At 42.8% G+C, this 21,075-nt stretch overlaps 1 protein-coding gene across 12 annotated transcripts in view; it reads right to left on the reverse strand.

Moving 5' to 3' along the window:
* The window catches only part of MAP3K13 (mitogen-activated protein kinase kinase kinase 13), a 167,206-nt gene that overhangs the window by 7,899 nt on the left and 138,232 nt on the right, over positions 1-21,075 (reverse strand). For all 12 annotated transcript variants that reach the window (XM_064584064.1, XM_064584078.1, XM_064584068.1 and 9 more), the window contains 7 exons: positions 18,058-18,216; positions 15,959-16,117; positions 15,412-15,520; positions 8,712-8,821; positions 7,629-7,745; positions 6,792-6,929; positions 1,445-2,231 (listed from right to left, as the gene is read on the reverse strand). In XM_064584064.1, the coding sequence (XP_064440134.1) occupies positions 1,445-2,231; positions 6,792-6,929; positions 7,629-7,745; positions 8,712-8,821; positions 15,412-15,520; positions 15,959-16,117; positions 18,058-18,216 (1,579 nt within the window). The remainder of the gene's footprint in view (positions 1-1,444; positions 2,232-6,791; positions 6,930-7,628; positions 7,746-8,711; positions 8,822-15,411; positions 15,521-15,958; positions 16,118-18,057; positions 18,217-21,075) is intronic.

The raw sequence follows: 21,075 nt of genomic DNA on the forward strand, positions 1-21,075 counted from the left end.
TATTTCCATATCTTGGCCATTGTAAACAATACTGTAATAAACACAGAGGTGCATATATTTTTCCTAATTAGTTATTTTGTTTTCTTTGGGTAAATACCCAGAAGTGAAATTACTGGATCACATGGTATTTCTATTTTTAATTTTTTGTGGAATCTCCATACTGTTTTCCACAGTGGCTGCACCAGTTTGCATTCCCACCAACAGTGCACAGGAGTTCCCTTTTCTCCACATCCTCTCCAACTTGTTATTTCTTGTCTTTTTGATTCTAGCCATCCTGACAGGTACGTCAACTTCTTTTAAATGTCTAGTTGACTGAAACATACTAATTTACATTTTAGACCCTTTCATTCCTTCAACTGCACTCCTGATGAATGCTGACGAGATGAAGCAATGCTGAGAACTGAGTGGGTGTTTGCGCTGTACTAAACACTTTTCATACATAATCTTATTTTTAACTCATTAGCAAGATGAGCTAACATTTTTGGAAGGTTGTTACATGCCAGGTCCTCTTCTAAGTGCTTTATATGTATTAACTCACTTAATCTTCACATCAACCAATGAGGCAGGGTCCACTATGCGCCCCATTTATAGACAAGGACACCAATGTTCAGAGATTCTAAGTGGAAGAGCCTTGCTTTGAACTCAGATCTCTCTGGCTGCCAGGTTCACTATGGCAGATTGCCTCCAAGCTCATAAACCCTAGGCAGCCAGTGGGTGAGGAGGAGAGGAACAGGTTTCAGTGGTCGAGACCTCACTGGGTCATGATGGTTATTCATAAAGGCAGTGTTTTCCAAAATATATTGGTTTTTAAAAATCTTTTATTTTTTCTTAAGTAAGCTCCACACCCAACGTGGGGCTTGAACTCATGACCCCAAGCTCGAGAGTCACATGCTCTGCCGAGTGAGCCAGCCAGGCACCCATCCAAAATACATTGTGAAGAAAGCTAATTCCATGGGATATTAATAGATGTTATTTTTAAAGCCATTGCGGCCAAATAGGTGAGGGAAATGCTGGATTAAACAAGGAACCATATGATTTTTTAAAGCCTAGGATTTGTCGATGTGCACTAGGAATCTCCAAGAGGGGACAGAGAATACTATGTTTTTCAAACTTGTTTTATAATGGGATCCTTCCTTCTTACAACATCCATCAGGACTAGGCTAGGGTAGTTCTAGTTTTGATTACATATCCTTAGTATATGGTTATTTATCTATTTCTAAATTAGATACATTTGAATCGGTCCTCTGATTCAGTAGTTCCTAAAGCACAGTCTCTAATCTATCCCTTAAGCAGTGGGGCAAGAGATTATTGAAAGTCAAAGAAACCTCTGTTCATGCTTTCATCATCTCTTCCTTTTACAAAATAGACGCACGATGCAGGTTTTCTAACACGCACAACATGACGGGCTCTGACATCCCGTGCTGAGGCTGTCATTACAGCTTACCTTTTGCAGGGGCCTTGTGTTTCGAGGTAGCATTGGGGGGGTGATGTGATGAGGGATGCCAAGGGATGACGCAGACCTACAGCCTTTGAATTCATTTTCTTCCATTTCCTCGGAACCTTGGGCATCTTCCGAGAGGGGATTTTGTGCTGGTGACTTGAAAAGGTCAGGGCTCCTCCCCACTGGCTCAGCAGAGGGTATGTCTAGGGACCCACACTGTTCTGGCCTGCACTGGAGGCAGGGCTCATAAGGCTCAGCCTGACAACAGCCCCAGGGGCTGGCTGGGCCCTCGTCGGGCTCAGAGCTTCTCCAGCAATCTGCTGCCATGGCCGTGGAGATGAGATCAGGGCTGGAGCCAGGCATCTGTCTTTGAGCATGGTTGCTGAGTGGGCTCCGCAGGGCTGCTGCTGGGCCAAAATATCTCAGGTTGTTGGCGCAGGTCGCAATGTCCTGTCCGTGCATATTGAGTCTGGGATGGTGACTCTGAGACACGGCAGGAGGGGCTTGCTGGTACTGCCGCTGTGGAGGATGATGGTGATGGGGAGAAGGGTACTGGGACGGAGCGTGGTGTAGATAAGTGGGATGCGGTGAATTTTCCTGCGCTGGCTGGTTTTTCAAGATCCCTGCGAAGTCACCATGGCTGCCTCTGCTATTCCCTCGGCGGTGGCGTGGTTTGCTCCGATAGCGGCTCTTGCTGCTTGAGGTGGACATTTTGGGACTTCCGGACAAAGGGGAAGCAGCGGGAACCACCTCCACACTGGGGATACCTTCAGATCTCAGCAGATCTGGCCTGGGAGGGAAGGAAAGATTTCGTTTTAAACAGATGAAAACACATTCAAGTTGGGGGAAAGGTAACCCAAACCTTAAAATACACACACCCCTTGAAACACGAGGCACGTATGCAGAGATTTATCCGACGGAGATGACAGATGCGCATGAAGATGTGTGTTTCCAAGACGTTATGTTATATACTATAGTTTAAAATAGCAGAAAATTAGAAACAACCTAGATGTCCACCTATAGTTCCTTCATTCCTTCTGGATTTTATTCTGTGCCTCATTAGCTGAGGTACCCAATCCCCTTTACAGTCTAATTCTACCCTACAGGTTTCTCGATCTCTTCCTTATAACCTCAGCTATCAGCCTGGTGCCAACATGCCAAGGCAGAGGCAAAGGTTTGCCCACGATCAGGAATCTGTCTGATGATGGATCTAGAGGGATCCCACAGAAGATCACAAATCACAGGGATCTGGCACAAGAGAAGGAAACCTCAGGTTCATTAGGCAAGAGGCCAAATTCAGGGACTTTGGTCTAGACATGGTCTGCTTGAGGTCTGGGACTCTGTCCATCCATCTGTGTATGGGAAGGACACTAGCAGGGAGCCTTGCTCACACTCAGTACTCAACCATGTTTAAGGAAGTGGGGAAATGGGGTGGGGACTGAGGAGAGGGAAACAGTACAGAGCCTAGGAGGTTGGACAGAGCCATCAAGAGAAGGGCTTGTGAGGAGTGGTCTGGCATGGTCCTGTCTCCTCTCCTAGTCCTGCTGTCGAGGGCTCCCTGGGCTGGCCATGCAGATCATGTGCAAGAGCGAGCCAGAGCACACACTGATTTCAGGGTGCACAGGCAAACAATAAATGGCTTTTGAACCGAGGGACTGGTACAGGCGGAGACTCGAGGACACCAGAGAGCACCACTACTGCCTTCCTTCTTTGGAACCAAACAGACACGAATCTTCAGATTACAGAGCTGAAGGACCCAGACTTTTTTTTTTTTTTTTAAGATTTTATTTATTTGACAGAGAGAGACACAGTGAGAGAAGGAACACAAGCAGGGGGAGTGGGAGAGGGAGAAGCAGGCTTCCCGCTGAGCAGGGAGCCCGATGCGGGGCTCGATCCCAGGACCCTGAGATCATGACCTGAGCCGAAGGCAGACGCTTAACGACTGAGCCACCCAGGCGCCCTTTTTTTTTTTTTTAACAACAGATGCCTTTCTCAAATGAATTATGAGAAACTCAGTATATAAAATAGATATAGTAAGAGAACAGATCGGTGGTTGCCAGAAGTGGGGGGTGGGGGAATGGGTGAAATGAAGGAAGAGGGTCAAAAGGTATAAACTTCCGGTTATATCTAAGTCCAGGGATGTAATGTACAGCCTGGAGACTATAGCTAATAGTACAGTTGCCCCTTGGATAAAAAATCCAAGTATAACTTGGATTATACTTGGACCAAGTATAATCTTGGTCAAAAATCCAGGTATAACTTTTGACTCTAAAAAAACTTAAAAATAGCCTACTGTTGACCAGCTGCCTTATTGGTAACATAAACAGTCGATTAATACATATTTTGTATATTATATGTATTATATTCTGTATTCTTAAAGTAAGCTAGAGAAAAGGAAATGTTGAGAAAATACATTTATGGTACTGTATTGCAAAAAATTCACATGTCAGTGGAACTGTGAAGCTCAAACCTGTGTTGTTCAAGAGTCAGCTGTACCGCATGGTATATCTGAACGTCTCTAAGACATCTCAAAAGTTCTTATCACAAGAAAAAATATATATAACTATTTGTGGTGATGAATGGATGTTAACTAGACTTATCGTGGTAATTGTTTCATAATATATATGTATATTGAGTGGTTATGTTGTACACCCCAAATATAATTTGTCAATTATATCTCACGGTCCCCCCTCTGCCCCTGCCCCAGATATAGTGGGACAGTTTGGGGTGGGGAGAGCAGAAGTCCCGCCTTGCTGGGCTCCCCGTCCTTGTCCTCTCGACTTCTGCAATAATCCCTGACATCTCTCTGCAAGCCCTAGGGTGTCCCAGACCTTGCTTGAAAACCAAGATACAGTCCCACCTCTATCTTATGTGATGAGGAAACCGAAACCCAAGGTGGCTCATGGTCTCACAGTGCATTACCAGCAGAATCCAGACAAGAAGTCTCTCCTAATCCCCAGACTGGCTTATTGGAGATTCAGAGGACAAGGTTAAAGGTGCCGACAAAGCCCTCGGGGCTTATTAAAATGGTTGAGTCCGTCAGGTCTAAGATGGGGCCCAAGAGTCTGCATTTCTAACACACTCTCACGTGATGCTGAAATGAGGACCACATGTGAATAGGAAATGAGCCAGCATCAGGCTGTAGGAGATGTGTTTTCCTTCTTTTTTTGGGAGAACAGTTAAAGGCTTGTCTTAGCACAGAAGTCCCAGGTAAATCTGGTATATGACGAGGTGGGCAGAGGATTATGCTGCTGCGAGCATCTTCCTGTCTCAGGTTCACAGTTCTGTGGTCAGCTGGCCACCTTGTGCCACAGGAAGTCTGTGGACGGAGGAGGTCCTGGGGCTTTGATTGAGGCAAGAGAGCCCTCTGAGGCCCAGTTAGGGGCATCTACTTTCACAGCGACTAGCTATGGTGGGATCTAGAAGAGGGTTGCGGTGAAAGTGTCCTAAGTCAGGTGAAGGCTGCTTTTATTGAACCTGGCAGTGCAAAAATCACAGAATAACAATGATACAGCACTTCACAGTTGACAAAGCACTTTACAGTATATAAAACACTCATTTCCTACTATTCATTTTTCCAATATTCATTTTACAGATAAAGGCACTGAGGGATCCGAGAGGTTAATTGGCTTGTGTCCATCACAAAGGAAGTAAACGGCAGAACTCCTAATTGGCACTCAAGTCTTTTGACATTAAGGAATAGTTCTGGCCCCATTCCAAGCCTCTCCTTATTATGAGTATTTAGACCATTGTATTAGATTACACTCACTTGTAACAGGCTTTGTGGATCCATAATTGAGTCTGATTCTCTTCTTTTTAGTCCCCAGCTGAACCCACATTTACACCTAGGCCAAAGGATGGTGGATGGTTTTCCCTCTCTGATCTCCTCCCAGGTCACTGGACTTCTGACTTAATCACTGGACTGTCCAAATAATCTGTAACTGACATCCTCCAGGGGCCAATCAACTGAGAGCAGAACTCTTTGCAGCTCAAAGACCCATTCCAGGTTGTCTTCCTGCATGAGTTCAGTCAGCTTGTCCACTAAGCATCTGCTGGTGATGGCAAACTCTCCCAAACATATTCCTCACAGCCAACAGTAAAAGTCAACATGAGCTCACATTTTGAAAAATGAAACAGTACTATTTTCTCCTCCAAAGCTCTTAGTTTTAACTGTAGCAGAATGCAGAGAGGAGCAAGCAGGTGAACTCAGTCTCCAATTAAGACATTAGAAGAAAGAGGTGTTGGGATCCTCAGAGGGTTTTGCCAGGTGCCATCTGCAATTTCTCAGAACTTAACTAGAAGGTGATCAGGGGTGGGAAGTAAAAGCAAAACTGGAATTAATCCATGTAATTACTCTTTAGTAGTTTAGATTTATATCAGTCATGCTATGGTAGTATGGCTGCCATTCTGGAAGCCTTAAAATACATTCTTTGTTTGCATTTTGTCATTACCTTTATTCTTACTGCATTTTGCAGTAGACCATTGGGTCTACACCCCAGGTTTTAGGGACATTTCTTTCCTTTACATTAACTTGGATAGAATAGAATCCACTCTCCACTATTTGGGAGGAATGGGCATCTAGTAGAGCCTGGTAATAAAAACTGACTGGAAGAGCATTCTAATATTAAACTAGTATAAGGAAAATGCATTGTAAAGGAAAGGGCAATCTTCCTTTTTTTTTTTTTTTAACTATTCAAAAACTCATTTTTTAACACCTGTGATTTGTAAGGTGATTTCACATTTCTCTTATTTAAACTTCGCAGAAATCCCATGCAGGAATACAATGAGGGGCCCTACATGGTTAGGTACAGGTAATTATCAAAGCCCCTGCTTTTGTTTTTTGGCAGTGGATTTACAGGCACTTATTACATTATTAAAAAGAACTAACTAAATGAGTAAGGAAAAGTGGGACACACGTGGATCAATGTCGCATAAAACAAGAATTATGATTCACCCAATTCTGTGCACTAGGAGTCAAAAGGAGAAAAAGAAATCTCATGTGTGATCATTATGCCATTTTACCCATGGGGCTGAAAGAGGTCAAGTGACATGGCCCACATCATACAGCTTGTAATAATAGGCAGAGCTGGGATTTGAATCCACGTCTGCCTGGCCCTCAGTTTATTTCTCTTTTCCCTATGCCATGCTAAGACAATAAATATGTACGTCTCAGAGAGTAAAAACTAGATTCCTAGAGTTCATGACACATCCTCTCACTTTCCTACGCTGTTTTATCTAGAGGCAAGGGTGCCCGTGATGAGCTACAGAGTGGACACACCATCACGGGATAATGTATTTTGGGGGATATTTTCCCATTTCTCTGAATGTCAGGTTGGCACAGATGTCTCACCGTTTGGTCTGCATCCCTGATTTATGAGGTGTGCCTTTCCTCTTCATGAGTTTCTCCATGGCATTGGGGTGGATTATTGGACGGACGGGGTGTCGTTTGTAGGTTCCAGGATACTTCTTTTCCACTGCTTGCTCACGCCTGCGGAATGAAAGGAAGAGCCACAGCTCAGTCACTGCAGACAGAAAAGATGGGCAGGAAGTTTTCACAGGCTAATTCCACTCACAGATTCTGGTCACCCTTAACAGATACACACTATTTGAATAACAACACTACAATTCAGGTTAAAAGGAAAAAAAAAAGATGCTCAATTCAACTAATCTGACTTCACTGTGCTCTTCCACTCTCTGGTGCACTCAGGGGCTGACCTTCCCTCCCCCAACATACCTCATGAGAGACACAGTAGAAGATCTACTTAGTTTCAGTTATTGTTTTGGTTGGGACCACCGACCGGGGTCTCCTGTCATTGTCAAGAATCCCTTAAACCACTTTCCTCAGCCACCTTATTTCCCCAGGGGGCAAAAGGCTCCCCCTCATCCACACCAAGCTCTTCTTGAGATTTCTTGAGATGAGGACTCCCTTCCTGGAGCCCTTTGGCAGGGTGAAGTTGCAAATGTCGGTCAAATGCTCATTCCTCTATAACAAACTCTACAGTAACTCCACCCAACTGAAACTTCACCGAGGAAGGGACCTGGGCACAGCACATCCCTTAAGGAATGCTGGGTGAATGAATAAAGTATCTGCCATTTTAGGTTTGAGTAGTAGCAACATGGTGGAACAGTATTTGGGCTGATTGATAGACCCGACTCAGGAACAACAGACAGAAGTCTGGATACATACTTAATGAGCTCCTTCTCCCGCATTTCTAGCTGCAGCATGATAGCACTCAGTTCCATGTATAAATTATTAGCCCGCTCAAGTTTTCTCTCATAGTGTTCACGAATATCCAGAGCATGCCTATCAAAGAAAAGAGAGGATCAGCGAAGCTGACTACCCTGGGGGAGAACAAAGAACAGTTCTAATGAAATAAGAACCAGGATGGTTTCTCTCAAAAGCATTTGTCTGGGGATGCCTGGGTGGCTCAGTCGGTTAAGCGTCTGCCTTCAGCTCAGGTCATGATCCCAGGGTCCTGGGATCGAGTCCCGCATCAGGCTCCCTGCTCCGCGGGGAGTCTGCTTCTCCCTCTGCCTCTGCCTCTCTCTATCTCTTATGAATAAATAAATAAAATCTTAAAAAAAAAAAAAGCATTTGTCTGAGGGCTGTCTAAATTTAAGGATCCCTTGTCTGATGTAATGACTCGGACAAGATGGAGTGGGAGATGGGAAACCAAGCTTTCCCTTGGTTTATCCTTAGGAGCCACATCCAGCCATACAGAATAGCCAGAGGGAGGCACAGATAAAAATCAGACTGTGATTTGTGCATAATGTGTAGACTTTGTCTGTGTAGCATTGACAACACCTTAATAAGAATACAGTATAATATATTCATGTTCATGGAAACATGCAATTAAGGCTGACCCCCTGGCCCCGTACTTATCTATGGCACAGATCCTGCCTAATACGATGGTTACCTATGGCTACATTTTGTACCCCTCAATCAGTCATAAGCATCTTGAGACCAGGAACTACATCTTATAAAGCGCTGCCTTCCACATCACCTAGGACAGGCACTGAGTGAAGAAAGAGCATAGCTCCAGGAGGGCTGGCTGCAGAGATATATTAAAGGAGGATAACAAAGTTACAGGGAGTGGATGGGACAGTGGGACAAAGGAGGGCTCACTTTGGGGGCAACTTTTAAAGAGAATTAACAGGAAGTAGCAGAGGTGAAAGGTGTGTAGAAGGTAAAATGGTGATTCACAAAGAGAGTTCCTGCCAGTATCTGCAGATCTAGGGATGAGACGAGGTGGAGGAGAGAGCAGCCCACCTGAGCTCTTCTCTGCGCCTCCGAATCAGTTCTTCATCTAATCGGTGTATACAAGTTCCCTCACTTTTGATCTTCTCAAAGTGTTTTTTCACCTCTTCTCTCCATTCAGCCTGGGTGAGGACAAAATAGAATTTGTTAGTACTCGAGGAGTTTCAGCCCCTGATAAAACCATAGGGTCAGGTGCAGGATGGTATTCCCCTACATGTTTTTACTGAAGAGCCTTACAGAATAAACGTTCAGTAAATATCAGTTGATAGCAAAATAGCTCATGCCCCTGTATCTGCACCCCCCCCCCCACACCATGACCTCATTCTCTGTATTTAGTCCAACATGGGATGTCATCTCTTTTCCAGTTTCCTTGCCATACTGGCCACCAGAAATATCACAGCCGGCATACTGGCCATCACCTCTGGAACAAGAGAGCTCAGTTTTAAGTGAAGATGATGGCTGAGATGGCCTGGCCAAAAAGAGAGCTCTTCTCACCATCTGGTATAAGTACGTGCCAGTGAGAATATGATCGTGTTTAATTGGCACCAGAATTTCTCTTAGGTTTTGTTTATGAAAATATCTTGGGGTGCCTGGTGGCTCAGTCGGTTAAGCATCTGCCTTTGGCTCAGGTCATGATCCCGGGGTCCTGGGATCGAGCCCCACATCAGGCTCCCTGCTCTGCGGGGAGTCTGCCTTTCCCTCTACCTCTGCCTGCCTTTCTCTCTCTGTGTCTCATGAATAAATAAAATCTTAAAAAGAAAAAAAGAAAATATCTTGAGAAAATATTTGGAGTAGAAACACAGGGCATGAACAGCAGGACTCGGGAATAAAAACGTAGGGACTTCTACAGGAATTGGGGAGTGAGGGAAAGAACAGGAAAAGAGAAAGAGGAGGAGAAAAGGTATGGCTAAACAATGTAGTAGTTCGACAAAATTTTTAGAATGGGGATGAATACCAAATATGTGATTTCAGCTATTCAAAATGTAAGCCTCTTCCAATTTCCAAAAACTTTAGTAAAGTCTCTGACATTCACCTTGACTTTGGATGAGTGTTTTGTTTTTTTTAGACATCAAGAAAAGGTGCTGAACTTCATGTTTGGGTCAATGACAGGATAAAGATAAAGGAACAACCACAAAATGGCAGGGATGGGGCCCAAAAATTTTAGGAAGGCAGAGTGAGAGTGACCATGAAATTATAAATCTCCCAGGAATTCACAGACTATGTTAGGACACTGGGATTTCCACAAGGCATGGAATTCCAAGCCAATTTTATCTAAATTTTAGGGGTTAGAAAAACCTCTGCTGGAATATAGTCTACAGACAGTTTCTAGAAAACAGCTAAAGGAGAAGTCTCCTCAAATTACATATAAATTACAATCACAAGAAGCTAATGAGATTAAGATAATTTCCAGTAAAGGCTAAATGTATAACTAAATGCCTCTAAATATTCTTCCTCTGGAGCTATTCTATTACCTTGAGATTCATGTTTAAAATGATTTCTCTAGATCATGGAAGAAGTCATGCTTAAGTAATTGTGAAATTACAGAAGGTTTCTCCCCAAATTTGCTGTTTATCATTTACTTTTTTTTTTTTAGGATTTTATTTATTTTTTGACAGAGAGAGAGAGAGCATAAGCAGGGGGAGTAGAAGGGAGAGGGAGAAGCAGACTCCCTGCTGAGCAGGGAGCCTGACGTGGGGCTGGATCCCAGGACCCTGGGATCAAGACCTGAGCCGAAGGCAGACGCCTAACCAACGGAGCCACCCAGGCACCCCTCTCATTTACTTTTATAAAGGAAATTATATTGTAATTATTTAGAAAGTCATCATCCTGCTTATCTGCTTATAATATGCTAGATCTTCATATATATATATATATATATATATATATATATATATATATATATATATATATATATATTGACTGACCATTGGAGAAAGATTTCTGTCAGTCAGTTGACTTTTGGGACCAAACCTGCCAAACAACGTCATCAGAAAGTAAAGGTCATAATAAACTATTTTTGCATCACCCTTTGAAAAAAAAAAAAAAAAAAAAAGAAAGTAAAGGTCGTCAGAAAGTAAAGGTCATCAGAAAGTAAAGGTCATCAGAAAGTGAAGGTCATCAGAAACTCAGATCCAGAATGCGCTGCCCATTGTTTGGTAACAGTCTTTGACAGTATTAAGCAATGAATGCAAGTTTGGTTGAGCCTCCAGTAATGCTGTTCTTGCAATCATCAGATCAAAGTCTGAAGGAAGAATACCTGAGCTTTAAGAAGCCTAAGACTGACAATCAAGAGTTGTTAGACCAAAAAAAGGTAGGGGAGAGGGCCAGGTTTGGGCCTTAAAGTGTCCTCTTTTATGCAAAAGCATATCTGTAGACACCAGTACAATACCTAAAGAAAGGACCAGGAAAAGGAATATCTCCCTCTGGTGGTCGGGAATCAGCGGTCACAGAACAGATTTTTTTTTTTTTTTTTTAATTCTTGAAAATCTCGAGGAAATAAACCTCCTAATATCTAGTTTATGGGAATGGAAATAAAGAGAACCTTTTGAAGACTGAATATTGAAACCTATTAAAAAAGTAGATTTTCAAAAAGAAGTCCCCCCCACCACCACCATGAAGAGGGAACAGGATGTGTGGGGAAAACCCCAGGTCCTGATTCATAATGTATTTCCCCCAAAGCTATGGTGTTACTGGAAGAGGTCAATTTTGGAGTTCCATCATGCTTAGAATCTTTACATAATAGGAGCCCCAATTTGTACTTAATCTTCAGTTCAGACATGTCTGGGCATATCTGAAGAAATGGAAGGTGGGTAGGCCGGAAGCCAGTTTGCACAGAGACTGAGGTGCCTCTGAGAGAAAATGTGGCACAAGAGAAAGGAGAAATCCTGCATGAACCTGACCTGTAACAAAGCCACCATCATAGGAGTGGAGGAGCATTTCCCAGTGTTTCATTAAAATATCTGTAAAACACTGGGCCATAACCAGCACTGTTCTGTTACCTTTAACCAAGTGCAACTCAACAGCGAAATTGGAAGAGTCCATTGTGTAAATAGAACAATGTGCAGCTTTGGAATCTTGAGGAGTCCAGAGCTTTAGTTACAGGAGGAAATGGCAGCTCTTGATGGGTGAGGCAGTGCCTTGGGATATGGCGGCATCCAATGGATGCCAGCTGGGCCTATGGTCTTTTTTTTGAATCTTTTTTTTTTTAAGATTTTATTTATTTATTTGAGAGAGAGAGAATGAGAGACAGAGAGCATGAGAGGGAGGAGGGTCAGAGGGAGAAGGAGACTCCCTGCTGAGCAGGGAGCCCGATGCGGGACTCGATCCTGGGACTCCAGGATCATGACGTGAGCCGAAAGCAGTCGCTTAACCAACTGAGCCACCCAGGCGCCCTGGGCCTATGGTCTTGTAGCAGAAAACAGAGCTAACCCACAAGGTAATACCTCGCAGACACCAGCAGGAGACTGCTGTGTCAGGCCAGTCAGTGAGAAGCAGAGCAGATGTTACTATGAGGTTACTGAGATCCCCACTCTTCACTGGGGATTCCCTCCAAATGCATGTGAAGGGGTCAAGGGAGGGAGTAGGGGGTGCTTCACAAGGTATTCAAGTCCCGGGGAAGCAGGTAAGGGAAAAATCCAGTGAAACTTGGGTTTTTACCATTAGTGGGATCCTTTTCATGTCCTAGATAAGGCCTGGGAAAGGCCATCCCATTTAAAAGGTTTTCGTCTTCTCCAGCCTTCCAGTTATTCAATCAGTAGATTGAACAGGTAAATTCAGAGAGACAGAAAGTAGAACAGAGATTACCAGGGGCCAAGGGGAGGAGGGAATGGGAAATGACTGCTTAATGGGGTGATGAAAACTTTTGGAAATAGTGGTGACAGTTTCACAATGTTGTCAATTTAATTAACGTCACTGAACTGTATACTTCAAAATGGTTAAAATGGAAAATTTTGCATTATTTTTACCGCAATTTTTTAAAAAGAAAAAAAGAAGTGGAGCCAGTTCAAGCCTAGCTGGAGGAATAGAGAAGCAGGATGTTGTGGGACTAAGTAGCAGGAAATCAGAGATTCTGAGTCAGAAAAGATTCAAGAGGTCATCAAGTCCAACTCTTGACTGGCACAGGAATCCTCTTTACTCCCTTCCCGGGTGAGTGCCCAGCCTCTACCTAAGGACCTACTTGCTCATGATGAAATTGTTTTTTTTTTTTTTTTTTTAAGTTTTAAAAATGTATTTAAGTAATCTCTCTACCCCATGTGGGGCTCAAACTCATGACCCCGAGTTCAAGAGTTGTATGCCCTTCCAACTGAGCCAGCCAGGGGCCCCATGATGAGATTACTTTTAAGGAGTACAGTTTGTCCCTATAATGAACTTTGTGTGTCTGCAATTCCCAGCCTCTGAATTTCTGGGTGGTCGCAGTGGTACTCAAAAGGGAACCAGACTGGTGCAAAGCAGAGTGTGGGGGAAGGGCTTAGAAGCAGGGCACAAGGCCCACCTAGCAATGGGGATCTGGGACCCCACGGAAATGTTTTCTAACAACTGATATCCAGTGCTGGGGTGCCTGGCTGGCTCGGTCAGCACAGCATGCGGCTCTCGATCCAGGGTTGTGAGTTCAAGCTCCATATTGGGTGTAGAGCTCACAAAAAAAAAGAAAGAAAAAGACTGATAGCAAATGCAGTTGAATACCAGGAGAAATAGGTTACTGTGTAGGAATGAGAAGCAGCTTTGGCAGAATGGAATACTGTAGTGGAATCGGCTGCTGTGTTCATCTGTGCTATAGAAGCTGAGAAACAGCGGAAGGAGTCAGCTGGGCTCCTGGCAGTACTCCTGACAACAGTTTTGGTGGAAAGTAGAGACCCGTGGCTTCCAACCACGGACAGGATGTGGACCGGGCTCTGTCAGCAGGCAGGGGGAGAGGAAGCCTCAGGTACGAGACTGCAGACTAGCAAAACCAGGTGCTAAATAGTCAGCTCCGTCCCCATCCGAGTGGCATCGAGTCAAAGCACCGTGGAGAGGAGTCCCCCAGCTGCCACCTTGTCCATCTCAGGAGTTCTCCAGAATGTAACAACCCAAAGGAGGCTTCATTTCTGTAGCTTCGCGGGCAGTGAATAACATCTTACAATCGAGCAGTTCTTTAGTTTCCAATACAGCTGCATTTTTATCTTCTCATTTGGTCCTAGCTAAAAACCCCATAAGGAAGAGAAGACACGATAATCTTCATGGTTTTTTTGATGCGTACGCTGAGGTTTAGAGATTTTAGTGACTTATCCAAGATCGTAGGACAAGGGGTAGACTCACGTCTGTTGCTTTTCTTAGTACTTCAGTAGCTAGTTCATAAAAACTTTATCAGTAGCCAGAGAGGGTCTGAATTTCAGACCCAGAGACAAACCAGCTTGTAAGTACCTGAAATAATCCTAGGAACTGGCACGCATAGCAGATTTGGGGCTATTTAAGGAGAGGTAAAATTTTATGTTGGGAGAAACATATGGAAGAATTAATATTAAAAAATGCCCAGTGTAATGTCTTCCCCTTCCTCTCCTTCCACTTCCTCTCCACTTCATATTCTTGCTGCAAAAGAAACTTTTCTGAGTTCAATCTTACTGCCGCACGTATTGGTAAACGTGAGTTGTACAAACGAGGGTACTGGATGTGGGCACTTAGCTGCACTATGCAGTGCTTTGCACACGGTGGGCACTCAGAAGATGTGGCGCTGGCTTCAGGAGTGACATTCTGGGAGCATTCAAGTAAAATCGGTTTCCAGTTTGAAGTTTTCCAAGTACACAGTTATACTGTCTCAATGGCTTGTGACTTAGTACTCTCACCAAAAACTGCTTTTCCAAACTGGGGTGTGCATACTTTTATGGGAAAGGAAGCAAAGCTGTAGTTGCAACCTAATCCTAAAGTTTGAAAGATTCCCTAGAAAGTACTCACTATTCTCTTTCATTTCACAAAAGGGCCTAAGTCTTTTTCTGAACACGAACACAGAGATTGGACAGATTGCTTTTCCCGTGCCCCAGACTTACACGTATTTGAATAGATAGGCAATAGTGTTAATAGTTCTCAAGGAGTTTATCTGAATATTTTAAGCCATAAGTCTGGAATGGTCTGTAAGACAGTAAAGGCTAACAGGTACATTAAATTATATTTTACCTGGTGCTAATAGGTGACACACAGAGTTAGGGGAAATGTTCTCTCTGGGCCTAATTCTATCCTGGGCTCTCTGGTCCTTAACTTCCCTCCACCATACTTTAGATTTTTCTCCTTCAAGGGAACAAGGGAAGCAACCCTTTTATGAAGGTTGGCAGTAACTTTTTTTTAAGTCTTTTTTTTTTTTTAATTTAAGTAATCTCTACACCCAACATGGGGCTTGAACTCACAACCCCGAGATCAAGAGTCTCATGCTCTTCCAACTGAGCCAGCCAGGCGCCCTGGTCAGCAGTAATTCTAATTCAAGTATATTTCTCTTTTCTCTTCAACAATTTCACTACCCTGAGGATGACATTCTGACACATGTTCCTTTCAAATGAGATAATGATATATCTTAAGTGTTTAAAAAACTCCAAAATTTCCCATGTGTGAGGTGTCCCAGCCATTGCTTCACACCAGCTAGAGCTCTAGAATTGCTACAAGAATCAGAATGGTTCTAAGCGTTCCTCTTTTTCACGAGTTCCCCGGCTGCGTGTTCAGTATACCGGAGGAGAGCTTCCAGACTTACCTGAGACTTGAAGTAGGTTTCTTGTGGGGTAGCAAGAACGTCTGCAGAGGCAATGTCTAAATGCATGAGCGTCTGCCGGAAAGAAGGCCGGTTGCGAGGTTTACTCTGCCTACAAGTTAGAAAAGACAGCTTGTGCGTTGCTGAGGTTGTGTCCGGGAGGATAAAGATTTTATTCTACTTTATCGAAAACATTTTTGGCTCCACGCATGGCTATATCTCAGGCCTTGTGCACATGCTGAAGAGCAAAAGGAAAACGTAATCAGGAGATACCTGTAATGATAAAATGGAAATCTCTAGGATCAGTGGCCTGTTTGATAATAACAGTCCCTTAGGACTAGTAAAGTCATAATAGCTATCATTTAATAAGGCCTACTGTTTCAGGATATACCAAGTTCTTTATTTATCAATAACTCCAAGTCTGCCAGGCTTTAACCAGGTGATTTGCTCCAAATCCATATCGGAGACTTCCCTGTGGTTTCAGAGAAATTTTAAACGTGGTTTTGAGGAAGAAGTTAAAAGAGAATCTTAGGAGAAAGAGATTTCTTACCACGTCTGTTTCATAAGGATTTTGAATCCATCAGGGCAAGTGGAAGGAACTGGAAGGTGTAGGCTATTGCTTCCAACACCCCAAATAATGGCCGAAGAGTCTACATCTTTGTAAGGAATCTCTCCTGTCAGCAGCTCCCAAAGCACCACTCCGAAAGACCTACAGTAGTACCAGGAACAGGTACCAAAGACAGTGCAGAAAGACTGGTTGGTATTTTAGTTCTTTATTCATGTTTAATCAAATATATACCCAGTTTCAAAATTCTAATACCGCCATAAGAAGAACAGAAACAGCCAGGAAAACTCTGGAAAAGAAACTCAGTGAGGGATAATCAACACTGCTTAATATTAAGACATATCATAAGGCGGGATGCCTGGGTGAAGGAAGCGGCTGCTTTCAGCTCAGGTCATGATCCCAGGGTCCTGGGATCGAGTCCCGCATCGGGCTCCTTGCTCAGCAGGGAGCCTGCTTCTCCCTCTGCCTGCAGCTCCCCCTGCTTGTACTCTCGCTCACTCTCTCTCGCCTATGCTCTCTCTCTCTAGCAAATAAATAAATAAAATCTTTAAAAAAAAAAAGACATATCATATGGCTTCGGTAATTAACTCTGGTGTGTGAATAGACAGCCAGACTAATGGAAGGGAACAGAAATCCATAAATAGGCCAAATACATATAGGACTTGAGTATATGATAGAAGGGATATCCCAAACCAGTGCAGGAACACTGACTAGTCAGTAAATGCTGTTGGGACAGCTGAGGGTAAAATTAAATCTATCGCTCATCTTACATCAAGATACATTCCAAATGAATCAAAAATTCAAATGTGAAAAGAAAAAATGAAACCATAAACCCCTGAAAGAATACATGGGAAATTTTTTTTCTTTTTACTAATCTTAGAGTGGTGAAAGCTTTCTATTTATGAAATCCAGAAGCCACAAATGGAGACACTGATCAGTTAAATTGCATTTAAAAAAAAAACCTAGCATGGAGAAAGAACTCCACCATAAACAAAATAACAAAATGTGAAAAGTATCCATAATTCATACACACAAAAGGCTAATCTCCTTAATATATAAAATACTCTTATAAATTGATGAGAATCAAGATCAGAGAGCTTAGCAAAGGATCAGAATAGCTCACAAATAAGAAATTACCAATGGTTTGTAAATATATGAAAAAACGTACAACCTAACTTATAAGTTATAAGAAGGGGAATGCACATTAAAGCTGCACCCAAGACACCATGTGTTACCTAGATGGTTGGCAAAAATCCAGGAAGTTAGCACATTTTGTTGGTGAGACTGAGAAAATACTTATCCATTTCTGTTGGGAACGTAATTGGTATAATCCCAAAGGAGGACATGTTGGTGATAATTACCCAAATTACAAATGATCCCACATTTCCACTTTATCTTACTTACTCTGGTGTTACATGTAATTTTAACACATGCTATTATTTTGGTTTTAAGCCTAAAAGTCATTAGTAGCCGGTTTTAAGGATGGGAGAAAAGTGACTACAGGGAAATATACTATTAATAGTAAAGATTCGTAATCTCAAAGGAAAAGCTGATAAAGATTTTTAAAAGGCCAAAAAATAAAAAAGCATTGCTCATACGGGATGTTTACAAAAAGGGCAAACAGCCCTATCATACGCTTCAAATAGCTCTAAAGCACATAACCGTATCACAGCAAAGTACATCACTGATACACTCAGTGATGGTCTGAGGCACCAAGACTAGGTAAACTTTGTTTAATGTATTTTATTTAAGAAGGTAAGAACTAGGTAACATATTTCCCGAAGACTTTTATGCCAAATGCTTATTTGAAGTAAACTTCCCATTTTCCAGAAAGTTCAGCATATTCTGTGAAGGTCTCCCAAACTGATGATTTACTAAATAGACATTCACCCTAATTCCCCTTCCAATCCTTCTCTCCACATTCATCATGACGCTGGGTAGTACCTCAGACAATAGGAGCCTGAAATCAACCAGCAGTGAGTAACACTAAAGAATACTTTGGGAAAGCAGAAGTGTTGGAGGAGGAAAGGACTCATACAGTGAAGTGGGAAAGGCTTTCTTGTCGGGACGATGGCACCGCTCACCATATATCGACTTTTTCAGAGACAGGTTCATTCCGTATCACCTCTGGTGCCATCCATGCAACCGTGCCGGCGAAGGACATCTTGGTACTTTTGTCACTGAGTTCCTTAGATGTGCCAAAATCTGAAATCTTTACCGCATCTGTGTGAGTCACCAAAACACTTTAAAAAGAAATAAAGAGAACACCCAGATCATTAGTACTAATACAAATCATGACTGTAATTGGCAACTTTGTGTACTGCCTCCTACCTTGTAGATTTCGGCCTGTGAGTCCCAATATCACCGGGGCATTAGCTACATGCTAGACAGAGCATCACTCACACACGGGACGCCACACAGCACAGCTCCCCCTGGTCTCATCCTGCCTCCACCGCTTGCTAACTTTGTGACCTCTGCCAAGCTACCTGATTCTTCTAAGCCAGCTTTCTCATCGTAAGATGGAGACAACTCAGGTCCCAGTGATCTTACCCACGATTCAAGCATGCAGAAAACTCTGAACACGGTGTATAAATATTTTCTCATCTATATCAAGCAAACTCATTTTATTCATCTGTGGCTCATTATAGAGTGCTGTCCTAGACTCTGCTTGGTGTGTGAGGTAATGCGCTATGTTGCCTTTCTGAAATCCTCCAAGAGTTTTTGCTAAGGAATTATGGGCTATAATAATGGCCTCATGGAATTTTCACTTGAATTAAAAGAAGAGATGTAAAACACCCATGCTCAATAAATATTGGTTTCCACCTTGCCAGTCTCAGACAAACCACTAAGAAAAACACTTCTTTTAAAACACTGTTTAAATGATGGCCAACTAAAATCACACATAGCACCATGACACTAGGGATTTTTACATTAAAAGGCTAATAAGTATGCTGGGATTCCACCAATGTTGATAAGGAAAAGCTGGAATAAATTTAGCCTTAAGTAGATTCCACACAAGTCATGTTTGCCTTTTTATGGTATTTATCTGAAATGTGACCTGGGGGAAATTGCTTTTCTAGCATTAAAGATGAATACATCTGGTACCGGTCTAATTCAAAATATTAGTATACTTACAAACTAGACTGAATTCACTTGAAATAACCTGTTTAGAACTTTAGAATGTTAATGAGTTAGAGTTTCAGAGGCTTAATGATCTAGAGACTTATTCCTAATAAGAAAAAAGCTTGATATTCAAGGTATCAGAATTGAGGTGGCTAGAAAACAGAAAACTTCTCAGTCTCTCTCCTCCCTTCTCTGAACCTGGGACTTCACATTTGTCCCTCTCCATGCCAGTTTCACACGGCTCTCTAGTTACCAAACGGCTCTGCTTACAACTGCTTTAGAATACCTTCATCCACAACCGACCCCTAGTTTTGCGCCTGATATGTAAAATTTACATACTTTGGAAATTTGGATTTAATGGTGTTAGTCATGGTGAAAATGCATATGGATTTAAATATCATAGGATATCTGACATAGTTTCAGAGCTGATGGTATCATTTACCCTGAAAGTCAGAAAAGGTGATAAGCCCCTAGAAAGAAAAACACTAGAAGCTTCCTCTTCGGCCTCTTTTGTGCTGCTCACTATGAGACTTTTTTTTTTTAAAGATGTGACAAGTGTTTGGTTAGACATTTTATTTTATTTATTTATTTGACAGAGGGAGACACAGCGAGAGAGGGAACACAGGCAGGGGGAGTGGGAGAGGGAGAAGCAGACTTCCCGCCGAGCAGGGAGCCCGATGTGGGGCTCAATCCCAGGACCCTGGGACCATGACCTGAGCCGAAGGCAGACGCTTAATGACTGAGCCACCTAGGTGCCCAGGTCACTACGAGACTTCCTGCTATGGCAAGAAGGAATGGACATGGGGAGACACTACAGGGCACATGAGGTTAGAACTTGTGTAAAGTCTTCTCTGAGACAAAGCTGGGGTCACACAGCCTAAGATTTAATGCGGGTAATGAAATCTCTCTTTAAAGCAAGGCAGACTGATCTTTGTCTTCTCAAAGTTAGTTTGAAACCCAAAGAGGCCAAGGCTGCCGGAAGTTCAAGGGAGTACTGATAACAGAGGGAAAGTCTTATTGGGTAACTTATTACCCTAATCTGTAAATGACAGGAGTTAAAGAAAGTAGCATGTGATTTTATACATTCTAAAACTTCCTGACTTCTTCCTCTACAGTTAATTCTCAAGGGGAACAAGGTGGTTAAGAAGGAGACCATTCAAAGAGGCCTTTGGCAAGTATTTTGTGTCCTTTGTGTATATGTAGTGGATGACAAAACCAACAGGTTGTGTAAGAATGTGAGCAGATGGAATAAAGACTATAATAAAGTTTATTTGCAAGTAAAGCAAGGAGGGGGCTGTTCAGGGAGCTAACGACTATGATAAGCACTGCAGAGAACGAGGGTGATAAGCAAGAGCTGCTTTGAAGTTTATAATCAAGGACTGATTTGTATCTTCCATGGACAGGAGGCAGAAATCATTGTGAATCCCTCACCTTCACATGACGAGGAGGATGCAGGCTGGGGCTTTCGGTCTATAAGTTCTGGGCTCAAGTCCTAGCTCCATGACTTTGGGCTCTGAGCCCTCATTTTTCTTTTTCTTTTCTTTCTTTTTTAGAAATGGAGAAGGGGGGAGTGGGGCAGAGGAAGAGAGAGAATCACAAGCAGGCTCCAGCCCCGCTCACAACCCCAAGATCACGACCTGAGCCAAAATCAAGAGTCGGACGCTTAACCGACTGAGCCACCCAGGTGTCCCCCGTGTTTCTTATATAAAATAAGAAGAATGATACTTGTTGCAACTACCCCCACACAATTTTTGCCAACATCAAACCAGATGTGATAATGGATATTTTAAAAAAATACCATAAACCATGAAAGCACTACGCAGACATGTTTTTGAAAAAAGGCTAATTCCTCTCTGCTTCTCTAAACCAAAATGTGATGAGAAATAATACAAAAAAAAAAAAGTTTAAAAACAGGAGCTATGATGACATACACCATTTTATCAATTCCTTTCTTCCCTTGATATGGTCTGGGGAAATGA

The sequence above is a fragment of the Mirounga angustirostris genome, unplaced genomic scaffold (genome assembly GCF_029215605.1).
Source record: "Mirounga angustirostris isolate CCGP_5_RB_7025 unplaced genomic scaffold, mMirAng1.0.hap1 SCAF_1, whole genome shotgun sequence".
In the NCBI taxonomy this organism is placed as follows: domain Eukaryota; kingdom Metazoa; phylum Chordata; class Mammalia; order Carnivora; family Phocidae; genus Mirounga; species Mirounga angustirostris.